This window comes from Calliopsis andreniformis, chromosome 12, assembly GCF_051401765.1.
Source record: "Calliopsis andreniformis isolate RMS-2024a chromosome 12, iyCalAndr_principal, whole genome shotgun sequence".
In the NCBI taxonomy this organism is placed as follows: domain Eukaryota; kingdom Metazoa; phylum Arthropoda; class Insecta; order Hymenoptera; family Andrenidae; genus Calliopsis; species Calliopsis andreniformis.
In genome coordinates this window covers 15,956,017-15,975,264 of record NC_135073.1, presented here as the reverse complement: position 1 = coordinate 15,975,264, position 19,248 = coordinate 15,956,017, and the positions used below count along the sequence as shown (strand labels likewise).

Here is a 19,248-nt window from a genome sequence, read left to right as displayed (position 1 = left end):
CGCTTCTTCTGTCTTGAATTATTTCACCCTTCCATCTTGCATGAATAGAGCCTTGCGTTCAGATTTTAACGAGACTGCGATTTTTTAGAGGTCTCGTGAGTAATTACCTTTAAGCTAAAGTGAATCGTAAATAGTGGATGACTACTTACAAGACTTCCATTTTCATCAGACCATGCATGATAAAAGTGTTTTTCATTTACAGGAGTTTTACTCAGATCCTTTAAAAGCCTCAGCCATGTTTTTGTAAATACATTTGTGCGTTTTATGTAATCTCCATCTTGCAATTTTTTAGAGATTTTTTAAATTCCCCCTAGCTAATCCATTATTTAACCGGATTTAAGTTGAAACTCGTGATATGTGCACGACGTATATTTTATCAGATAAAATAGTGTTAATGCGGTTAACTAATTCAATCTTGTGTTGCAGGACATCATACAGGAGCGCCTGATGGTTTTACATTTAAGTTTGTCAAACTTAAAGGGAACCTACCTCCCACGAGATAGCATAGAGTCCATGCTATCTGCACTTACGGTGAGATCATACGTAATAGAATCCTCCAATCTATGAATTTATGGAAATCTGCTATTTTCTGAATTGGAAGTCAAATTTTGAGAGTGAAATTGTGACTTTCAGGACCTGTTAACCCAGCTTCAAGCTCACGAACAAGAAGCTCACCACTTAGAAGAGGAATTGCACAAAATTCCAGCAGATATTGAGTCTCAAAGACTGTTGTCTAATCTAGCAGAAATTCAGGAGCGCATTTCCACCCTCTTGTCACAGGCAGAAGAAGGGCGCGCTACGCTCGAGGGTGCGCGAGGTCATCAAGAGCAGCGGGGTCATGACATCCACGCTTACAAACAATTCTTGGACGAAACTGATGCATGGTTGAAAAATATCGTGGCTACTATGAGGGAACAGCAGCCAATCAGCACGAACAAGGTAGGAGCAGAAATTCTTATAGATATGCAATTTTAAAAATCGCAGATTCTTTCATTTTTCGATTTAAAAATTGATCAAAATTGAAATCCAAATTTTGATGATATCCAGGTAATCATTGAGTCTCGATACTTTTGTAATTCAAATTTATTTAAAGACGTCCCGCGCAATGTATTTTGAAATATTATTATCGGTGAAATTGTACACCTTTGTGAGTATCCCTGTCCGCTAACAGGCTTTGCAGGACGAGCTAAGCAGTCACGCGCAACGCGTGTCAGAGCTCGAGTCGTTGCCGGAAATCAGCACGCTGGCAAAGGTCCTGAAGAACGCGCTACTGGAAGTGATGTCACGTCTGCAGCAAAGGCAGCAGGTACCCAACGTTTTCCAATGCTCAGGGGCTTTCGCAAACTTCGCTGGCGTTCACGCGACAGTTTCGTGAACTATTGCGATGATAACAAAAGAAAATCAAAAAACACACACAAAAAATCAAAATTTCGAAAAAAAAATATTTCACAAGCTGCCTATATTCACGAGTATGGTACTGTATTCAGTGTTCCCTCTGGACAAAAAATAATGCTAGTCTTCATGCTTACTAATTAAAATTGAACACAATGAAGTGCAATTTTTTTATTACTGTTACACTAGATGCAGTAGAAGTGTATAAAATAGGTATTTTCTTAGGTATTTCATTAGTTCTCCTAGCTAACATTAATCCTTGCAGAGAATATGTTATATATTGTATGCGCGCGTATATTGAATCTTGGCGGGACACTGTGCCCACTACGCAGGCGCATCGCGGCTGTTGCGCAGTCGTCCAACAGCGCAGGTCGGAGGGAACATTGGTACGGTTGAATCACTTTTCAACGCAGCGATTAGAAAGCTTCAGTTTTTCTAATCGTTCTAGTCAGTCAAATCGTCTAGTCCATTTCTAGTCATTTCGAGGGAAAACAGTAAAAGTTGTTCGAACTCTTGCCAACGTAAGAGACATCGAAGAACGCGCTAATTGTGCACAGTATGTATATGGGGAAATAATATATATACTGCTTGTACCTTGTATTATAAAAGGGAGTAGGGTGAAAGTAAAGCTGTGGAGCATGTAATTATTCATTTTCTTTCGCTGCTTCGACGTAGTAATTTATGTTACGTTTCATTTTTGCACGATCGCGAATATGGGTGACTCAGGATGTTCGTGTTTTTAATAGTCGGACTTTCTTTCTTTTTTTTTCGCACAGCATCATCATCGCGTCATTTAATTCGCCACCCGCACAGGCTTCTCACCACGCAACACCACGATCATTACTTTTCATGCTCATTGTCACCGACATCATTTTTTTTTGTCACATTCTCTCTCTGTCTGTCGTATCTCACCATGTATTATTTTATAACATAGCACTTTATGTTCCTTTAGCTTAAGGTAATGGATGTAATATATAGGCGCAGCATTTGTCTCTAAGGAATGTTAATATACATTGTTACTGTAATTTTGTTTCATGCAATTAAAGTATTCTCATTAATCCCCCCACCTACCCACCCCCTTTATTTATTCCTGTTCACTGTATGTGTAGCACACGGTGCATCGGTAACGAGAACAATTTTATTTGTAAAATACGCATATGTATATATATATATATGTACCCGTGTATACGTGTAAATGTAAATTAATATCGGGTTCAAGGGATGATTTTTTTCTACCTAGGAAATTCGTGGAATTTAAAGAATGGAATGCTTTATTTTTTATTCTTTTTTTTTAAATACGGTAGAATATTCTGCTTTAGATGAGTAGATCGCTGGCTTTTTCATGTATATTTTTCCAATATCAGTATACTGTAGTGCGCTGAAAATAGCAGTGTCTGAATAAAGTCGGACGTGGCGTTCGCTTGAAGCTAAAAATACGACAGTGTTACGCGGAGCGTTCTCGTCTGTGGATATTCTCGTTCTCGACGATCATGCTTGCCGAATAATACTTTCGTCTCCGTTTCCGTTGACGCCATGCAGGTGCAGCTATGTCAATTAAAACGTTCAATGCTCACCGAATCATCGTAACAATTGATCTCATCGACACTCATCTAACAATCAAGTGATTAACTCAGCGGGTGTCGTGTTAACAGATAGAAATTTAATTTCGCTAATTCAGAGGGCTCTATTTATGTCTACGCCACTGCTTTCCGCCATGTTACATAACGCAGCTTCGGTTCACTGAAATAAAGTGAAACTTCTTCTTGATTTATCTTACCATTGAACTCTGTAAAGTCAATGTTGAGCGAAATTTAATTTCTCTCTGTTGATTAACAATAAGCTTCGTCCATTTCATCCAACATGGTTCACAGACGTCATCACTTTATCTTAAACGTTCCATGTGATTACTAAATACCATAGATAATAATACATTGGTCGAGTAGTTTCAAATAAATATAGACGAATTTGTATTATAGAAACCAAAAAAAAAAGAATTTAATCACAAATAGATGAGAGAAATCAAAAGCATCGACGCAGGTAGCTTCAGCCAGACCCTTTTCCATTTTCCAGGAAATACGCGACGAAGAGGCGCGAGCCGAGGAAACGTCAGAGCGAGATGACGCTACCCTTGACCAAGCACCCTCTCTTCACTCGTCGCTTGAGGGTAGCATGCCATCTCTGGCTGACGTTTCTCTGCAAACGGGACAGAGCTTGCTAGCGAACGATATCGCCGAGAAACCGCAGCAACTCACAAAAGAGACCTCGACAGTTCAAATCCCAGTGTCCACGGTGTGTCACTCGCTGACCACGCAGACCGTGGACACCCAACACCCTGCTGAAAGCCTTCAAATCCAGGAAGCTATTAAGATCCTCAAAACAACCGACGGTGACCACGACGTGATCGAAATAGCCACGAAAAATTTGCCCACTGTCTCTAGCCAGGAAGTCGTTCAGGAACGCTCAGACGTCGTGCCAGAAGACATTGTCGTAGACATGAAATACCAAGACCCCAAAAACACTGAGAACACCACCAGCGAATTGAACATAGTCCATGCTGCGCCACAGTCGTTCGAGACAGTCTTAGTGGAGCCTGATGATGTGACGACAGAGGTCGTGGTAGACGAGGATGGTTCTAAAAGGATCATCGTGAGGAAACTGAGGAAAACTACGGTAACAAGTAGGCAGACCACTCAGCAGCATTTGTCTTCTACGTCGACGGCGATTGGAGACGCCCCCTCTATGGTGCAAGCGTTCTCAGAGGCTACTATGAGAGACCAGCAAGTCACTGTGACCACTAGCAAGCCGAATGGAACTGTAGAGACGATAACGAAGCAGATTTATGGAGGCAAAGTTGTCACAGGAACACCTTACAAAGATCTGAATGTAGAGGAATTTGAATCTGCTCCTCAATATACGCATACGGTGACCCAGGGCCAGATAAGGAATGTCAGTCCACAGCCCTTGGAGGAGGGAATCTTGTTAGAAAGTGGGGAATTTCAGGCAAGTACGTCCAGTGTCCATGCTGTCGTTCAGCAGGTGACTAGACGAGTGGTAAGGAAAACTAGAAGAATTATTCGAAAAGTCACTATCATTGATGGTAAGGAGACTGCTACGGAAGAGATCATAGAGGAGCCTGAAGAGGTGGAGATTGACGAGAAGAATATACCTCATATAAGTATTAATGTGGTTAAGCAGGAAGAGAGGAAACAGTTTGGATCAGGTGATCAGGTAGGAGAGAAGACGAAGGAAAATGTTTTGAGAGAAGAAGAAAGTAAAGTAGTTACAGATGTTAAATTGGGAGAGGCTGTAGTCGATGACACTCCTATGCAGGGACCATTCTTTGGTGCCTTTGCTAAAGACATACTTCCAGGCACAGAATATTCCCAACCGAAAAGAGAGGAGATCTCTAACGCTAGGAAAAGCAGTGTGATCATTGAAGAGATATTTTCTGACTCTGATATCCCCAAGAAAGAAACTCCTGAAGTTCTACAATTATCTGCAGACAAGGATGTTGAGAAAGAAGATCTCTCAGAAAGTATACAAGAGTCTTCAGCGCAGAGTCTTTCAAAAGAGGAAGAGAATATTAAATCTGATCTAGTTTTGCAGCAGCAGAAACCTGCGATGGACAAGTACGAGCACGAGCAGTTCACAGTCGAGGTAACTGGCAAGAAGTCTCTTCAGGACGCTAGCCAAGCGTTCATCGAAGCTGAAATGTCCGCTGCTTTGCAGAGTCCTGTTCAGGAAGTGAAGGTACAGGAGTCGCAGGAGGAGTTAGTTAGATCTCAGATAGAATCCATCTTATCGGACGATGTACCCACCGTGCCGAAACCGACTTGTAAGTCTGTCGATGCACCTGTACTGAACGAAACACATGGTATCGAGTTAGAAGATCGCACGGTAGATGTAGAAAAGCACTATGGCACTGTAGATGCTGATGTCGTTGTCCCTGCAGTAGAAGAAAAGCCCTCGATCGAGGCAACAGTAAAAGAAGCACCAGACACACCGATGGAAAAAGTACAAACGAAAGTTCAAATTTCAGGAGAGCAACCTGAACAAATCGAAGAGTTCTTCGGGAAGCCCGAGGCGGAAGAAACGAAAGAAGAAATAAATATCGAATCGATTAGTACCGAACAGGAGCTAGAAAAGGACTCCTTCGTCCCTGAAGTAGAATATGACTACATCGACGAGGCCCTGAAGCCAGAGTACAAGCCAGTCTTCCACAAAGTGGAGATATCTTTGGCTGTGAAAGAGGAAGGAGAAGAAATGGAGCCTACTGTGTCAGTGAAGAGTCAAATTGAGCCAGCGGCTGAACCCTATCGTATAGTGAAAGAGGATGTGGATATTAGTCTGCCAGCTGATAAGGAAACGTCGATAATTCACGACAAAATTGTTCAAACATCTCCACCAATGGCAGAACCAGTTACTACATTAGATAAGTCTGTCATTACCTCAGAAAAAGAGATCGCCACCTTGGATAAGTCTATTGCCACTTCAGAGAAGGATATCGTAACATCAGATAAATCTCTCATCACTTCAGAGAGAGAAGAAACATCTGACAAGTCTGTCATCACTTCGGAGAAGGAAGAAACATCTGACAAGTCTGTGATCACTTCAGAGAAGGAAGATGAGTGCCACACCGAGTCTGCCATAGAAGCAGAAGTAAAAACAGATGCTGCCAAAATTGATAGAAACGTAGAAGAAGAAATTAGTTCACCAATGAAGTCCCTAGAAACTAAATCAAGCACTTCCATGATCTCCAACATTACTGACTCGGTTGAAATCAATGTCCCATTGTCTGACTCCTCGAAACACGTCAGTGAGGTACCGCAACCAGACATTGCACAGATGGTGGAGTCAGTAGAGCTCGAGTTGACACTGAAAGATCCAAGCTCTGAAGGTGAAGATGGTTACGAAGCAGATGACAGAACAATGGTGTCCACTGCGACGCCAGACGATGACAACGTGACGAAGAAAAAGAGAAGGAAGAAGAGGAAGCAGAGGGTGAGGAGCTCCAGGGAGGAAGAGCTGTCTGAGTTCCCTAAAACTACCACTGACGAAGGGGAACTCACAGATAGTATAGTTCCAGTAGAGAGTGAAGACGCGAAGGCAACGAAAAAGAAAAAGAAGAAAAAGAGGAAGGAGGGCAAGGAAGAACTTCCTCCAGCATTGAACGAAGCAGATACGCAGACTGCTTTTCAAGACTTCAATGTCTCTGTTGCTACCTCTCCAAAGCAGGAAGAAATAGCCGAGATCTGCGTGCAGACATCTCCACAACCTGCTGAAGAAGTCAAATCTTTAGAGGAAGTTCATGAAGAAGTGCAAACTTCTCCACAACTTCCACCAGAAGAAGAAACCGAAGCTGTCAAAGTAGAAGCAGTACACACAGAAATACAAACTTCTCCACTGCCTCTTTTAGACTTCAGTACACAAACTGTTCAAGAAGAACCTTCAAAACCTGAGGAATCGAGTATCCAGCACACAGAGATGCAAACATCTCCACTCTGTGCTCTCGACTTCGGCGCACAAGTTGCTACTGAAGCACCTCAAATTGAAGAAATAAGTACCCAAACATTGGAATCACCTGTAACACAGGTAGAAGAGAACGCTGTTCAGACGAGTCCAGTGGAGGATGCTTCAGCAATAGCTGTTCCAGAAACTGAAGAGACACAAGTTCAGACTATAGTCACAGAGGTAGTCTCCATAGAAGCACAAACTTCTCCAACACCTCCATCTATAGAAATAGAGACACAGACTACAGAGAAAGCTATGATTGCAGTTGAACAACAGACAACTCCATCCCCTATTGAAGAAAAGATTCTAACAGGTATAGCTGTCCAGACAGTAACCCCAGAAGGCCTCAAGACTATTGAAATGGAAGTACAAACTAGTAAACCAGCTACTCCAGAGAAGACTACACTGGACTTCAATATCCAAGCAGATTTGACAGAGCAACCTTCAGTGGAGGTAGTGGAAACGCAGACTACTCCAGAGGAGAGTCCTCGACAAGCTGAGACCCAAGAAATGGAAGCTCAGACAATACTACCTGAGCCTACTCAAGAAATTATGATTCAGACCAGTCCTATAAGCACTTCTCCAGCTCAAGTGGAGGTTTGTGAGCTGGCTGCGCAAACCAGTTTGGAAGAAGCAAGACAGGCAATGGACGAACAGTCTCAAACGAGTACACCAGAGAAGTTAGAGACTTCAGATAGCTCAGTACAAATAAAAACGAGCGAATTAGTTCCACATGTTGAGGAAAGTGTACAGATTATCCCTGAAACCTGCGAGGGCAGTGCCCAAACGCAGCCAAGCGTTGAGCCGTCGCTGGTGACGGTTTCTCAACAGACCAATGGAGAGTTGCAACCTGTTGACAGAGTTGTAGAAGATAGAAAGGAAGAGGTAGTAATTAAGAATGATGAAGAAGGGAAAATGATACCAGCCGCAACATTGGATGTGGTAGACGCGTCGATGGATGTAAAGACGCCTCTAAAGCATACAGAAATTCCAGTAGCACCTGATGTACAAGTACAAGAAATTAAAGATGAGAAAAAGGAGCCAACTGTTGCGGAAGTGGAACTAAAAACTGAGAGTCTGCAGAGACTTCCAGAACAAGTGGAGTCTAAGCAAGAAGCAGACGTACCTGTATCGGAGGCACCTTCATTCGAAATATCTCTGCAGGCGACTATAGAATTATCGACCAGTGAGTCGACTGACACTACGAACAGACTCACAGATACGTCGCAGGATACAACGATCGTTGAGGATGTCAGTAGTGCAGCAAAGGCTGAAGACAGCAGCGCTGCCAAGAGGCAGAAGAGGAAGAGAAGGCACAAAACTATTGAAATTAGCGCTACAGGAGAAAAGGAGCTGGAATCCATATTTGGTCAGCCTGTAGAGTCGCGAGATGTCTCGCTGAAGATGTCCTATTCTGACGTTGCTAAGAAAAACGTAGGTAAAGAAAGATCTCCAAGTGGAGATGGTTACTTGGAAAAAGTGACTGAAAAGACAGATGATGTCCCTGAAAAAGAATACTCTACATTCGTACCAGAAGAAAAAACTGAAGAAATTGAGGAACCTACGATAATTAAACAGTCTCAAGAGGTGTGGACTTTGGGAAAAGAAAAGATCGAGTCCGCAGTAGAATCAGAAATTCAGCAACAGACACCAAGTATTACGATATTCTCTCCTGAGCCGATGGATACGACAGAAGAACCACTGTCACCAGTAGAATCAATCGCACAGAAGGAAGAGCGGCCTAAGATTAAGACTTACGCAGACATTATCAGTGAATCGTCCAAGAAACCACCTGGTCTTGCATACGAAGAAGCAGAAAGAAGTCAGACTACATGGGAGATGCCTCAACACCAGATTCCCCAAAAAGGAGCCAGCTCGACTGCCTTCCTTCTAGCTGAGGCCATGGAGTACGACCTTCCCCATCAGCTGACGCAAAGTACCCAAGCAACGAAAGTGATTTCCAACCGAATGCAAAGTCTCCAAAACGCCAAGGAGCCTAGTCATTTAGGGAACATCTTGCACATCGCTCATTTGGACAAGGTAGCCAATGAGAAGCTTGCAGAGGAACGTGCTGCCGATATACGCAAAGAACTCTCTCACTTGAGAGATGCTGCTCAAGAAAAGGACGCAATGGCTGTGGAGGAAACTCTGGTGGTCATCGTGGAAACCATCTCCACATGGCTGGAAACGATTGAGTACAGAATCTTCTTGAACAAGGAGTGTCCTACTGGACCATCCCATGATGACAAGACCTATATAGAATTAAAGGACGAAGTTGAGAATGTGGAAGAAAATATTCAAGAGTTGTCTAGTATCTGGAAGTTGGTGGAAACTAACTATCCAGGGGAAGATCGAGCTAACCTGCAGGAGTGCCTCGATGCACTGATGCATCAGGTGAAGATGATCGAAGATGTTACCAGCGATAGCGAGAAGCATGTTACTAACGAGCTTGCTAGGTGGGACGAGTTTGAGAATGGAGTGAACACTATGTACAAGTAAGAAATTTATAATACAAATGTTTTTATCAGTTTTAATGGACCATTTATTTTCATATTTCATTTTTATTGTAGACTGGTCGAAGAGCAACGCAGCCAGCTGAACGAACTCTTTGAGCTCGAGGCATCCACGATGTGGAAGCTTCAAGAACTCGACAAGCTGGAGAACATGAACCGCTGTCATATGTGGAAGACAGCCTCTTTGCTCACCACATCTCACGAGCTATTGCGAGACTACCCTGGTAAATCCATCCCTGAAGAGACTTACGCTGCTCACGAGATAACTAAGATAATCGAGCACGATATATGCATCGAGCGCGAGCGTCTTCTCCAGTTGCTAGCTTTGGCTGAAGAATACGAGCAGACTCTTCGGGAGTTTGCTCAAATCACGGAAATCGCGGAGAACCTATTGGAGAGTCCCATATCCGTGATGAGTTTGGAACACCTGCAGGAGGAGATGCAAAAGCATAGAAAATTCTTTGTTAACCTGAATCACTGTCGAGCGATCTTGGAATCACTCGAAGGCAACCTGGACCCTGAGACGAGGACGAAGTTCTCGGATCTTCATGAGGAACTTCATAGTAGAGCTATATCATTGCTGGATCAGGCTGCGTCGAGGGCTCAGCAGATGGCTTTGGCTGCATCCAGATGGATCCTTCTTGAACAAGGAGTGAAAGAAGAAAGGGGGTGGCTTCAGGTCGCCCATCAACGAGTCCCTGACCTCCAGACTGTAACCTCGTCTGACTACGATCAGTATATCTCCTTGTACCAAGTAAGTCATGATTAATTTACAGAAATTTTTATTCTCAGAGATTTATTTTTTACTTGAAGTGTAAAAAATTTTCCTTTATCGTTTTGAATTTGCCAATCGTAGAAAAAGGTAATCAATGAAATGGGAGAGTCATCTAAAGTTATGACAGTTTTTTCAATCAAGATGTAAATAACTATTTATGTAACAGCATCAGATGTCAGTCTAATATCAGTTGTCGTCGACGATAGGCACGTCGTAACGCGAATTTTTCATTCTTTTTTCAGTCTCTGGCTACAGACGTAGCCACGCATCATGCGCGACTCATTCAGCTGCTGAACGTGGCACGCAGTCTCCAAGACTTGATAAATATCGAGGATCCAGAGGATCGCTACGGCGAGGCACTTGACGTGATCGTGAAGCTCCAAGACAACGTGGAGTCATCGCTGAGGAGGCTTCTGGCATTCAGAGACAGTTGGGGTAACCAAGAAGCACTGATGAATCGTGTTGAGAACTGGATGACCTCAGTGGAGAGAGAACTGGAGATCCTTCGCGATCCATCAGGCGGTCACATCCGTCAATTCTGGGTAAATAGATTCCTAAATTCCTTATTATCTATAAAAAGACTTCCATACTAAATTCATCTGATTGTACCAGGAATTGAAAGCTCAATACGAAGTCCACAACAACATTCGAGAGGAAGCAAACAACAACTTCGAGCAAGCCCTCAGAATCATCCCTCTGTCTGACGAAATGCTGCAAAGACAGTTCCATCGTGAACTCCAGGATCGCTGGAACGATGTCACACACCAGATCCACGCTATCCAAGAGGAAGTCACTCGAAACATTTCTTCCGAGGAGATCTCCTCAAACGAGAAGCTGAAGCTCCTCGAGCGAGAGTTGAATGAGTTAAGAATGACGATCGATGGTTTTCACGGTGTCCTCAAGACAGAGGAGGAACTGGACCTCTATATCGAACGTCTGACCGTGTTATCAGAAAGGATCTCGTTAATCCAAGACGAACTCGGTCGACTAGGCCTACTACCAGTTGCAGAGAGCGAGAAGGTCGGCGTTCTGCTGTCTTCAGCTCGTCGAATCGAGAGTCAGATTAACGAGGAACTAGACGCAGCACAATTGCTTAGAGAGAGACTGCAGGCGATCCAGCGTGGTCTGAGTCGCGTTAGGAAAGCCCATCAGCGGCAATCATCTATATTGGACCAATGCGAGGGTAGCGAGCGACAGGGAAGCGACGTGGTTGCTGCTGCTGTCGATCGCTGTCAAACAGTGGCCGATGAGCTCGCCATCCTGTGGCAGGAGATGATGGGACTCAGGCAACTGCTCCACACATTGCCCACGGTCATGAGGGTCTCCGTTTCGCCTGTCAGCGTGGAGAGAGACATTTCTAATCTTCAGGATACACACACTGATTTGGAAGCTAGATGTTCTCGATTGCTGGCACTGTTGAAGAACAGACTTGCCTTGTGGAGGAGGTTTGAGAGGCAGCTGGAAATGGTACAGCAGTCGGTGCAGGAAGCTGATTACATGATGGAGCTACTGACTGTTCAGGGATCTGTGGACTATGACAGGCTGCTGAAGGCTACGGAACGGCTGGAGGTAAGAGCTTTGGAATAGTACTGCGAGGGGAAAGAATTAGATAATTGATTCGAGGGATTGGAGTTGAGATTTCTTTCTTCTGAGTAAGTGTCTCAAATAGTTCATATATATAGGTCGGATTCTTTTTCTTTTAACAATAAGCCTTTTAGCGCAGTGTAGTATTACAAGTAGATACTTGTATAGAAGTTCATTTTTAGTATAATTTTTTTTAATCGAGAGAATTATTGAAATTTTATCACCTGTTTAATAATCTACTACAAAATTATTTTTGTTAAACTTTTGCACCTCAAAGTAGTGTTTGTTATTTTTTGTACACCCTGTGTATCATGCAGAAGGCAAATTGTGGAACTTCTATGCACATAGTTTTTGCGTACCCTCGGATCACGCAAAGGAAATCTTCTTCAATTAAGTAAGAATTTTGATTGAACTGTAAATCAATGCATTCTGGGTAGAAAATGAACCAAGTTCGTGCTAGCAAGGATTAATCCAATGACAGCAACGGAACGTTTCGGAACATCCGAGATTTACGATACGAACGACACACCGAACATTCCTGAAACCATTGTAAGTCTATGTGCTCGGAATGCGTTGAAACTTTCAGAAGTCTGAATAACTGCAGTTCAGAGATATTGAGCGACCCGTATTCTTACGACCAAGTGTTCAAACCCTCTATACTCTAACTCTAGAGCCTAAATAATTAACCACCTTCTTTGACAGAAAAAGTTGCAAGTGCTGCAGGTGTTGAAGAAACGATAATTCAAAACTACACTTTTGCTTAATGCACTTTCTATTACTCAAACGACATGCATCTCAATTCAGTAAAACTGGCCATTGCAATATTTAAAATTTCATAGACGAAAAATCTCGAAGTGCAACCTGAAAGTGCATATCTGCAACTTATGCATCACGAGTGCACCATGAATCAATAAATCCATACTCCAATTTAACGAGTATATCCTTTAAAATATTCAATGCTCCACGCGCTCGTATCTTCAACGACCCAAAATTCCAATCCGGAAGTGCATATCTGCGCGATGCACCGATGCACCAGCAATCACTGATCCATCGATCGACGCTCTCACCGGAAGACGCACTTTCCTAAGCGATAACCTTCGCCACGTGCGAGAAGAGCGCGGCTGGTTGCACGCGTGCGCATTACGAGCCTTGGATCGGCGTTATCGGGGGTCGACTATCAGTGGCACGAGTCCCGTCGTCGCGTTCGCGTCGACCGCGCGCGTTCGAACGCCAACTTCCTATTTCCGCTCTCGTCGTGACACTAAACCCCGATACTTGTTTTTTTATTTCTGTTTCTTTAATTAGCAACTCGTTATTAATTTATGACTCGTGTAAATGATCGAGCAGGTGTTGAATTATTTTGGAATTTTATTGACACAAGACGGATCGTGAAATGAAGAATGAAGAACGTAGGTGACGCGATCCACGTGAAAGATCCACGGAACATTCGACGATACGTCGGTTCGCGAAGGGCCGAGTATGTTTGTGCTCGGCACACCGAATCGGCTGGTCGGAAGTAAGCAACCTGAATATTCATACCCTGGGGATTGTCTTCGATTCGCCTGGGAACCAGTCGCGAAACTCGATGATGGGATCGTTTCAGTGTTACCTTAGAATGTATAGTATAATGGAAGACTGCTTTACTCCGTTTCCTTGTAGGATCTTAGTGTTGCATAATTCTTGCAATCTGAAAGGATTAGTCAAATGGGAGGGAAAGAATTTTTATTTAACTACTTTTTTGGTCTACAGTAGTTTCTTTATCGTTTGAAAATATACAGGTCGCTCAAACACAAACGAAATACCTTCGTCAGTGTTGTTGTTCTACGATGTTCCACATGTCGTAATCCCTTGTACACACAAACCAAACGTGAGTCGAGAACTACAGGAACGTGCAAAAACAGATAAATCGTTTTAGAAAAAGTATAGATACAGCTGTTCTTCAGCTAAAGTGACATTTCATTTGAAGACAGTAAACATTGAACGATAGCTACTGTTTATCGAAAATTTCTAAATCATTGGAATATCTGAAACAATGCGTAGTATACAATAATCATAATCGGCAACAGGTCTTAATAAATCGTCCTTGAAGAAAGACGGATATCAAGTCACCGCGTAACTCATTTACATTTCGCTCGAATAACTGCGATTTCATGAAATTGCTTCTACGTGGCAAGGTCGATGTAACAGGAAGTCGATATGAGTCCCTGGTGACATAAAAATCGAAGGAAAAAAAAAACGTTGACGGTCATAAATATTATTCAATACAAAAAGGTATAGCTACTGACAGTCGAAAATATTTTCATAGATGTGCCTGTTGTGTTTGTGACTCAGGGCGAACGCGACGCGAATTGAAATGAAGAAAAAAAGGAGAAACACGCGGCAGTAGAGTCTCGTCGCTCACTAATTCACTTTGATATAATTACGCGAGTATGACACGGAACGACGAAAGTGGCTAGATGTATGACGCAGTGTTACGGTATGTAAACTATGCCACGTGGAAAAGCGCGGGTTACCAAGCAAGCTCGGCGTGTTTACGATTTCCTTCCTGGGTGTTCGTTTCCGATTACGTTTCGCCCACCAAATTTCTAGCCGCCGAATTTAGACGTCCAAGACGCACTCGAACACCTAACTGCGCATTCGTATGACCCCTTTTAATATTCTTTACACAGCCGGCATATTTATACCATTTGTGTTCAATAAATTGAATTAAAGTAGGCACTGAAGGTAGTAAGTATTGAAACTATAGAACTGGAGTATCACGTAAAAGGAAATTATCTAGATTTAATTCTGTTTAATATTAATTTACTTTTAATATTTTCGTGAAACTATGCAGTGGAGTGTAGAATGTTTTAGTTATTTACTTATTTTAATTATTTGTTTGGGATGAAATTGCAAAGTTGGTAGAACAAAATATTTCTCGAGGTGTTTTATGTTCGTTTTTTTAAACTAAGCAATTCATTGAATTTTCATTGATGAATTGAAAAATTGCAACGTGGATGGGTGCACCAAACGCACCAGGCGGAAGTTTGAGGTCAGCCACGACTTCCTGTCGCCCGCTATATGCCGCGATTCCGCGCCCACGATCCGATCCACAGATCCGGTGCTTTTAGCAAATTCTGACGTGAGAAAAGTCGAGCGAGCCTTCGTTGTAATTGACAAGTGGCGCGTCTTAGACGCGTGTCACGTAGCATCTGGAAATAGATACCTCAGACACCTCGATTATCCGGATTAATCGCGTGGAGCGCTGTTTGGAACACTCCTTCGGTCACGAGCCTCATCATCTTTCGTTCACAAGAAGAACACACAATTCCTTCCTGTTTTCGAAAAAACAAATATACTCATCTGAGAACTGATACTACAATTCGAAATTGCGTTCTTCTTTAAATACCATGAAATAGTGGACCCACCAATAATGGGGTTCAAACGAATCAAACTTTTTTTCTCAGATTTTCCTTTTCTCCAGTCGCTCTTTTTTAATTCGAATCTCTGCACGAAACGTAGCTACTTGCAGTTAAAATAAGAACTAAGGCAAACTAGGCGCTCCTGAACTGTTTAAATTCGAGCTCGTGCAAGCTTCTCGTAAAACATCAGCATATAACGAGATCCAGCGAGCGCGAGTTCGACAGAAGCCCAGAGAGTTTCGAGGCGATTTGATTTCCGCTTACGGTTTCACCGGAAAATTCTCAGGCAGGTGAACGAACCCGAGTACACGACACAGAATTAGTTCAACCACGCTCTGACCGAATTCGAGGCGCGAGCATCGAAACGTGCTCGGTCTCGTGACTCAAAATTATTTATAGTTCGTATTTAAGGAAACCACAACGTGTACATTCTTCGAACTTTGAGCAAAGCGTGCCCTCTCGCTCACACGCTGATCGAAACGATATCCCGTGATTCGTGAGACGATAACGTCTGATCTCGCAGTTTCTCGTTCCCCTTCCCGTATTCGAAAAACAGGAGCACCTCTGACAGACGAGGATTTCGTAACAGGTTGAAATTCAGCTGGCCTCGACTTCGCTTGAAATTCAAATTTTCGATCTTCTTCTAATATCTCTCGGTAAATAAATGTTTGCTGTGTGAATAAGGAGAAAGGAGATTTTACTAAAATGAGAAATCCCAACCTTAGCATGATCGTAAATTTCGTATATTTCTTAGGCGTAAGAAATGAATTTGGTAAATCACTTAAAATTTTTAAGTTTTCTGGCTTCGGTAAAACATACTTTCCACTCGTTGGCGCTGCAAATATTTGCTGAAACATCAAAGAGTAGAATTCGCTAATAGCATCAGCTTCGTAGGCGAAGAGGAATTACTTGGGAATCGTTTCTCGAAGGTCCCTCGGGTTAATGGTCACGACGATCGCAATTAACTCGATGATTGTCGAACAAATAATACACCGATCGTTCAATTACTCGTTCCAACTGAACAATAGAGCAATATCCGAGTTCTTCCGCAGTATTTGTTTCTCTACACTTTCATTTATGTAACCACTATATTGGATTCTGTAGAATCTTAAGGAACAGTATCGATCTAGAATATCACGTAGTCGGCGTCACAGATAATTTTAATCGTCAGTAATGAGTATGGAACGCGTGTAGTGCAGTTTCCCTTGTTAAAACGTTCGTACTCAACGTTGAAAGGTTTGTAGGATAGAAGGTGCAGCAGTCTTCGATGCACTGCTGGTGCATCAGCTCAGACTAAGGCGTTAGTTGCGTCGGTATACTTAAACAAACGAAAAGTAGTTAGACAGTGGAAAAACGGTTGTCTGCACAAATTCAATTAAAGTTACATTGAACTCTAAGTAAGTCTAATAAAAGAAATCGCTCCGCGCGAGGTCGCTTCGATGAGCCGCAGTGTAATGCGGGTAAATAAACTGATTAAATGAACTTGATTGAACCCATTTAATTGATACGTGTATCATCTACAATATAAAAGAGACTTTAATAGTTATTCCCAGTTCGCGTCTTGGCCAGTTCTTACTGATTTGGGATCAAAATCTAATGGATTACTTAAGAGTGGTCTGAGGTCAGAGGTCATGCACTATCGTGGTGAGATTTTGAACACTGTAGCGTTCGAAAAATTTCAAGACGGTTCTTTTATTAATCGTCAATATTAAATAAAACTCTTTAGAAAAGTTTCCAAAAATCAGAGGTGAAACTCAGTTCACTCGCAGCGACTGAACTCAACCCGAGTGTCAGCGTGGCGGGAAATAGGAGATACGAAAAAAAGCGCGCGCTAGCGAATCGATTTTGCGGAAAGAGTCCAAGTTTTATCTCGCTGTTCTCTTCAGGGTCTCAGCGGTGATTTGGGCGAGCGAGAGGTTCTCATTGGCGAATTGCGAGAGGCTGCCGAGCCTCTGCGGGAGGGTTGCGCTGCAGAGGTCCGCGAGAAGGTCGAGGCGGCGGTAAATGAAGCGGTACAGGCCTGGGAGGACACCAGGGCCGAATTAGATGCCCTTTGCACCAAGTATCAGCACGCGTGCAGATTGTGGCAACAGTACAACGACTCGAGCGCCGCGGTTAAGGCCTGGGTGGACACGCAGATGGACAGCGTCGCCAACCTGCCACCTGAAGAAGCTGTCAAACAGATCAAGGTATGATATCGATAATTATTTTCATTTCTTATGATCTTTTATTAAACAGAAATATTTCTTTATTATCGAATATCGTCTGTTCAAACTTAAAAAATATAAAAGCGTTATCGAGGAAAAAAGACGATATAGTGGTGATAAAAGTGGAAACTTTGTACGAATTTATATTTAGTATTGAGTCACCAGATAAAGTACTGTTTATATAGACATACGCAATTTGATCTGCACTGCGCAAATGAGTAATACCGAGGTAGCTAGTCTACAATATTTTCGTCTCGATAAATAAGGGATTATATTGTTTTGATCTCTGAGCTGTACGCTAAGCTTAAAATGCTGTTGTTTCTCCTGATTCAGCTAATTGTTTCACCAGACATGACTCATTAACATCGTTCACTGAATCTCTTGCAATGAAAAGAACCCTTAGAAGTACATTCCCAACTGCAGAGGTCATAAATTGCCTGAATACCTACTCCCTGGTCAACTGGTCGAATGTCAAAGGTCCCTAAGTAAACATGCTACCCAAACCTTTTCGAACTCTTCTGTTTACGTACTCACAATATATTCTACGAACAGACTCAGTATTCATAATCTGGTAGATGCAATCAAAGCAACAGCTGCTATCGTTATCGCCCATCGATGACATAATCCATTATCAAAGTAACGTTTCTAAGAGCTGTCAAACAAGCCAGACTGTCTACCGTGGCGAGATAACTCGCAAATTTCACACTCTGAGGACATATCAGATCACCATCGCTTAATACTACGATAAAACTTCAAGCTACCTCTTTTCCATAAAAATGTCATCCTGGAAAAATTTCAATTTCCTTTATCTGCGATTATGGTCGTTTTCAGAGGAATCAAAGCGTCCTCGAAACCTCTTTCACCTAAAATTATAATCTCTGAGACATCGCTCCAGCAAACACCCCACCAGCAATTGCGTGAAAGTCTCTCAGCTTCGCAATTCACGTCCATTTAATTTCCCCAGCAAGGAGTTAATATTAACCCACGAATCCGCCGCACCCCGCCCATAAAACTGTGCCGCGTGACGGTCGAGGGGAAGGAGGGAGCGTTGTCCCTTGAATGGATGCTCCGAAGGGTAGTGTCATCGTCCCCAGCACGCCTACGTTGCAGGGTGCCCACTACTCCGAAACTCACCCTACGCAAGTGCGACGAAACGTGACTCTGCGAGGGTAGGTCGTTGAAATACGGGGCAAGTCTCCCACCACTCGGGTCGGGATATGCGCATCGATCCCCCGGAGGAACGGCAGTCTGGTCCAGAGCGTCGGGACGCTTGTTTCACCGTCTGGCTGTCGCGTCGCGTCTTCATTCCTCGGCGTTATCGCCCTCCCGCCAGCGGTTCGTAAACAGTGGGACACTCGGTGTTTCGCAAGACTGCGATTATGTGCTTGTCCTCCCGCGATTGTGTCGCCTGTTTCCTTCTGCCATCGAGGAACCGAGGCATGTGCTCCGTTTCGAGACACGTGTACGTGGTGCGACGCCGAGCGGCGTGACGCGCTCTTGTGACAAATAGGGACGATGAACGGTGACCTAAATTGAGAATCATGTGCACGCCCGAGGAGATAAAGGTACGATCCAAGGATCTGCGAGGTATCGATCAGCGGCTGCCTCCCCTCTGTTTTCTTCTCCTGTATCTTTTTTCAGCCCCTTTTTTCCGCCCTATTGTTCGACGAAGGAGACGATGTGTCCGACGCGTAGCATTGTTCGCCCTCGGGGGATGCTGCCTCCCCTTCTGCGACGGAACGCGAGTTTCAATCCCTTCCCCTCGATCCCACGCGCGGATTCTGCGTTCAAATCGTTTCTAATATAAGCGTGACGCGGAGAACCGGAATAGAATCTCGCGTGAAATGTGGCGGGCGCAGTGAGCT

General features: G+C 43.4%; 1 protein-coding gene across 1 annotated transcript in view; it reads left to right on the top strand.

The window, feature by feature from the left end:
- Msp300 (Muscle-specific protein 300 kDa) overlaps positions 1-19,248 on the top strand; it is a 91,618-nt gene that overhangs the window by 63,543 nt on the left and 8,827 nt on the right. The window contains 8 exon segments of the mRNA XM_076389959.1: positions 427-531; positions 634-939; positions 1,172-1,306; positions 3,463-9,398; positions 9,474-10,170; positions 10,434-10,733; positions 10,804-11,760; positions 17,063-17,365. Coding sequence (XP_076246074.1) covers positions 427-531; positions 634-939; positions 1,172-1,306; positions 3,463-9,398; positions 9,474-10,170; positions 10,434-10,733; positions 10,804-11,760; positions 17,063-17,365 — 8,739 coding nt within the window.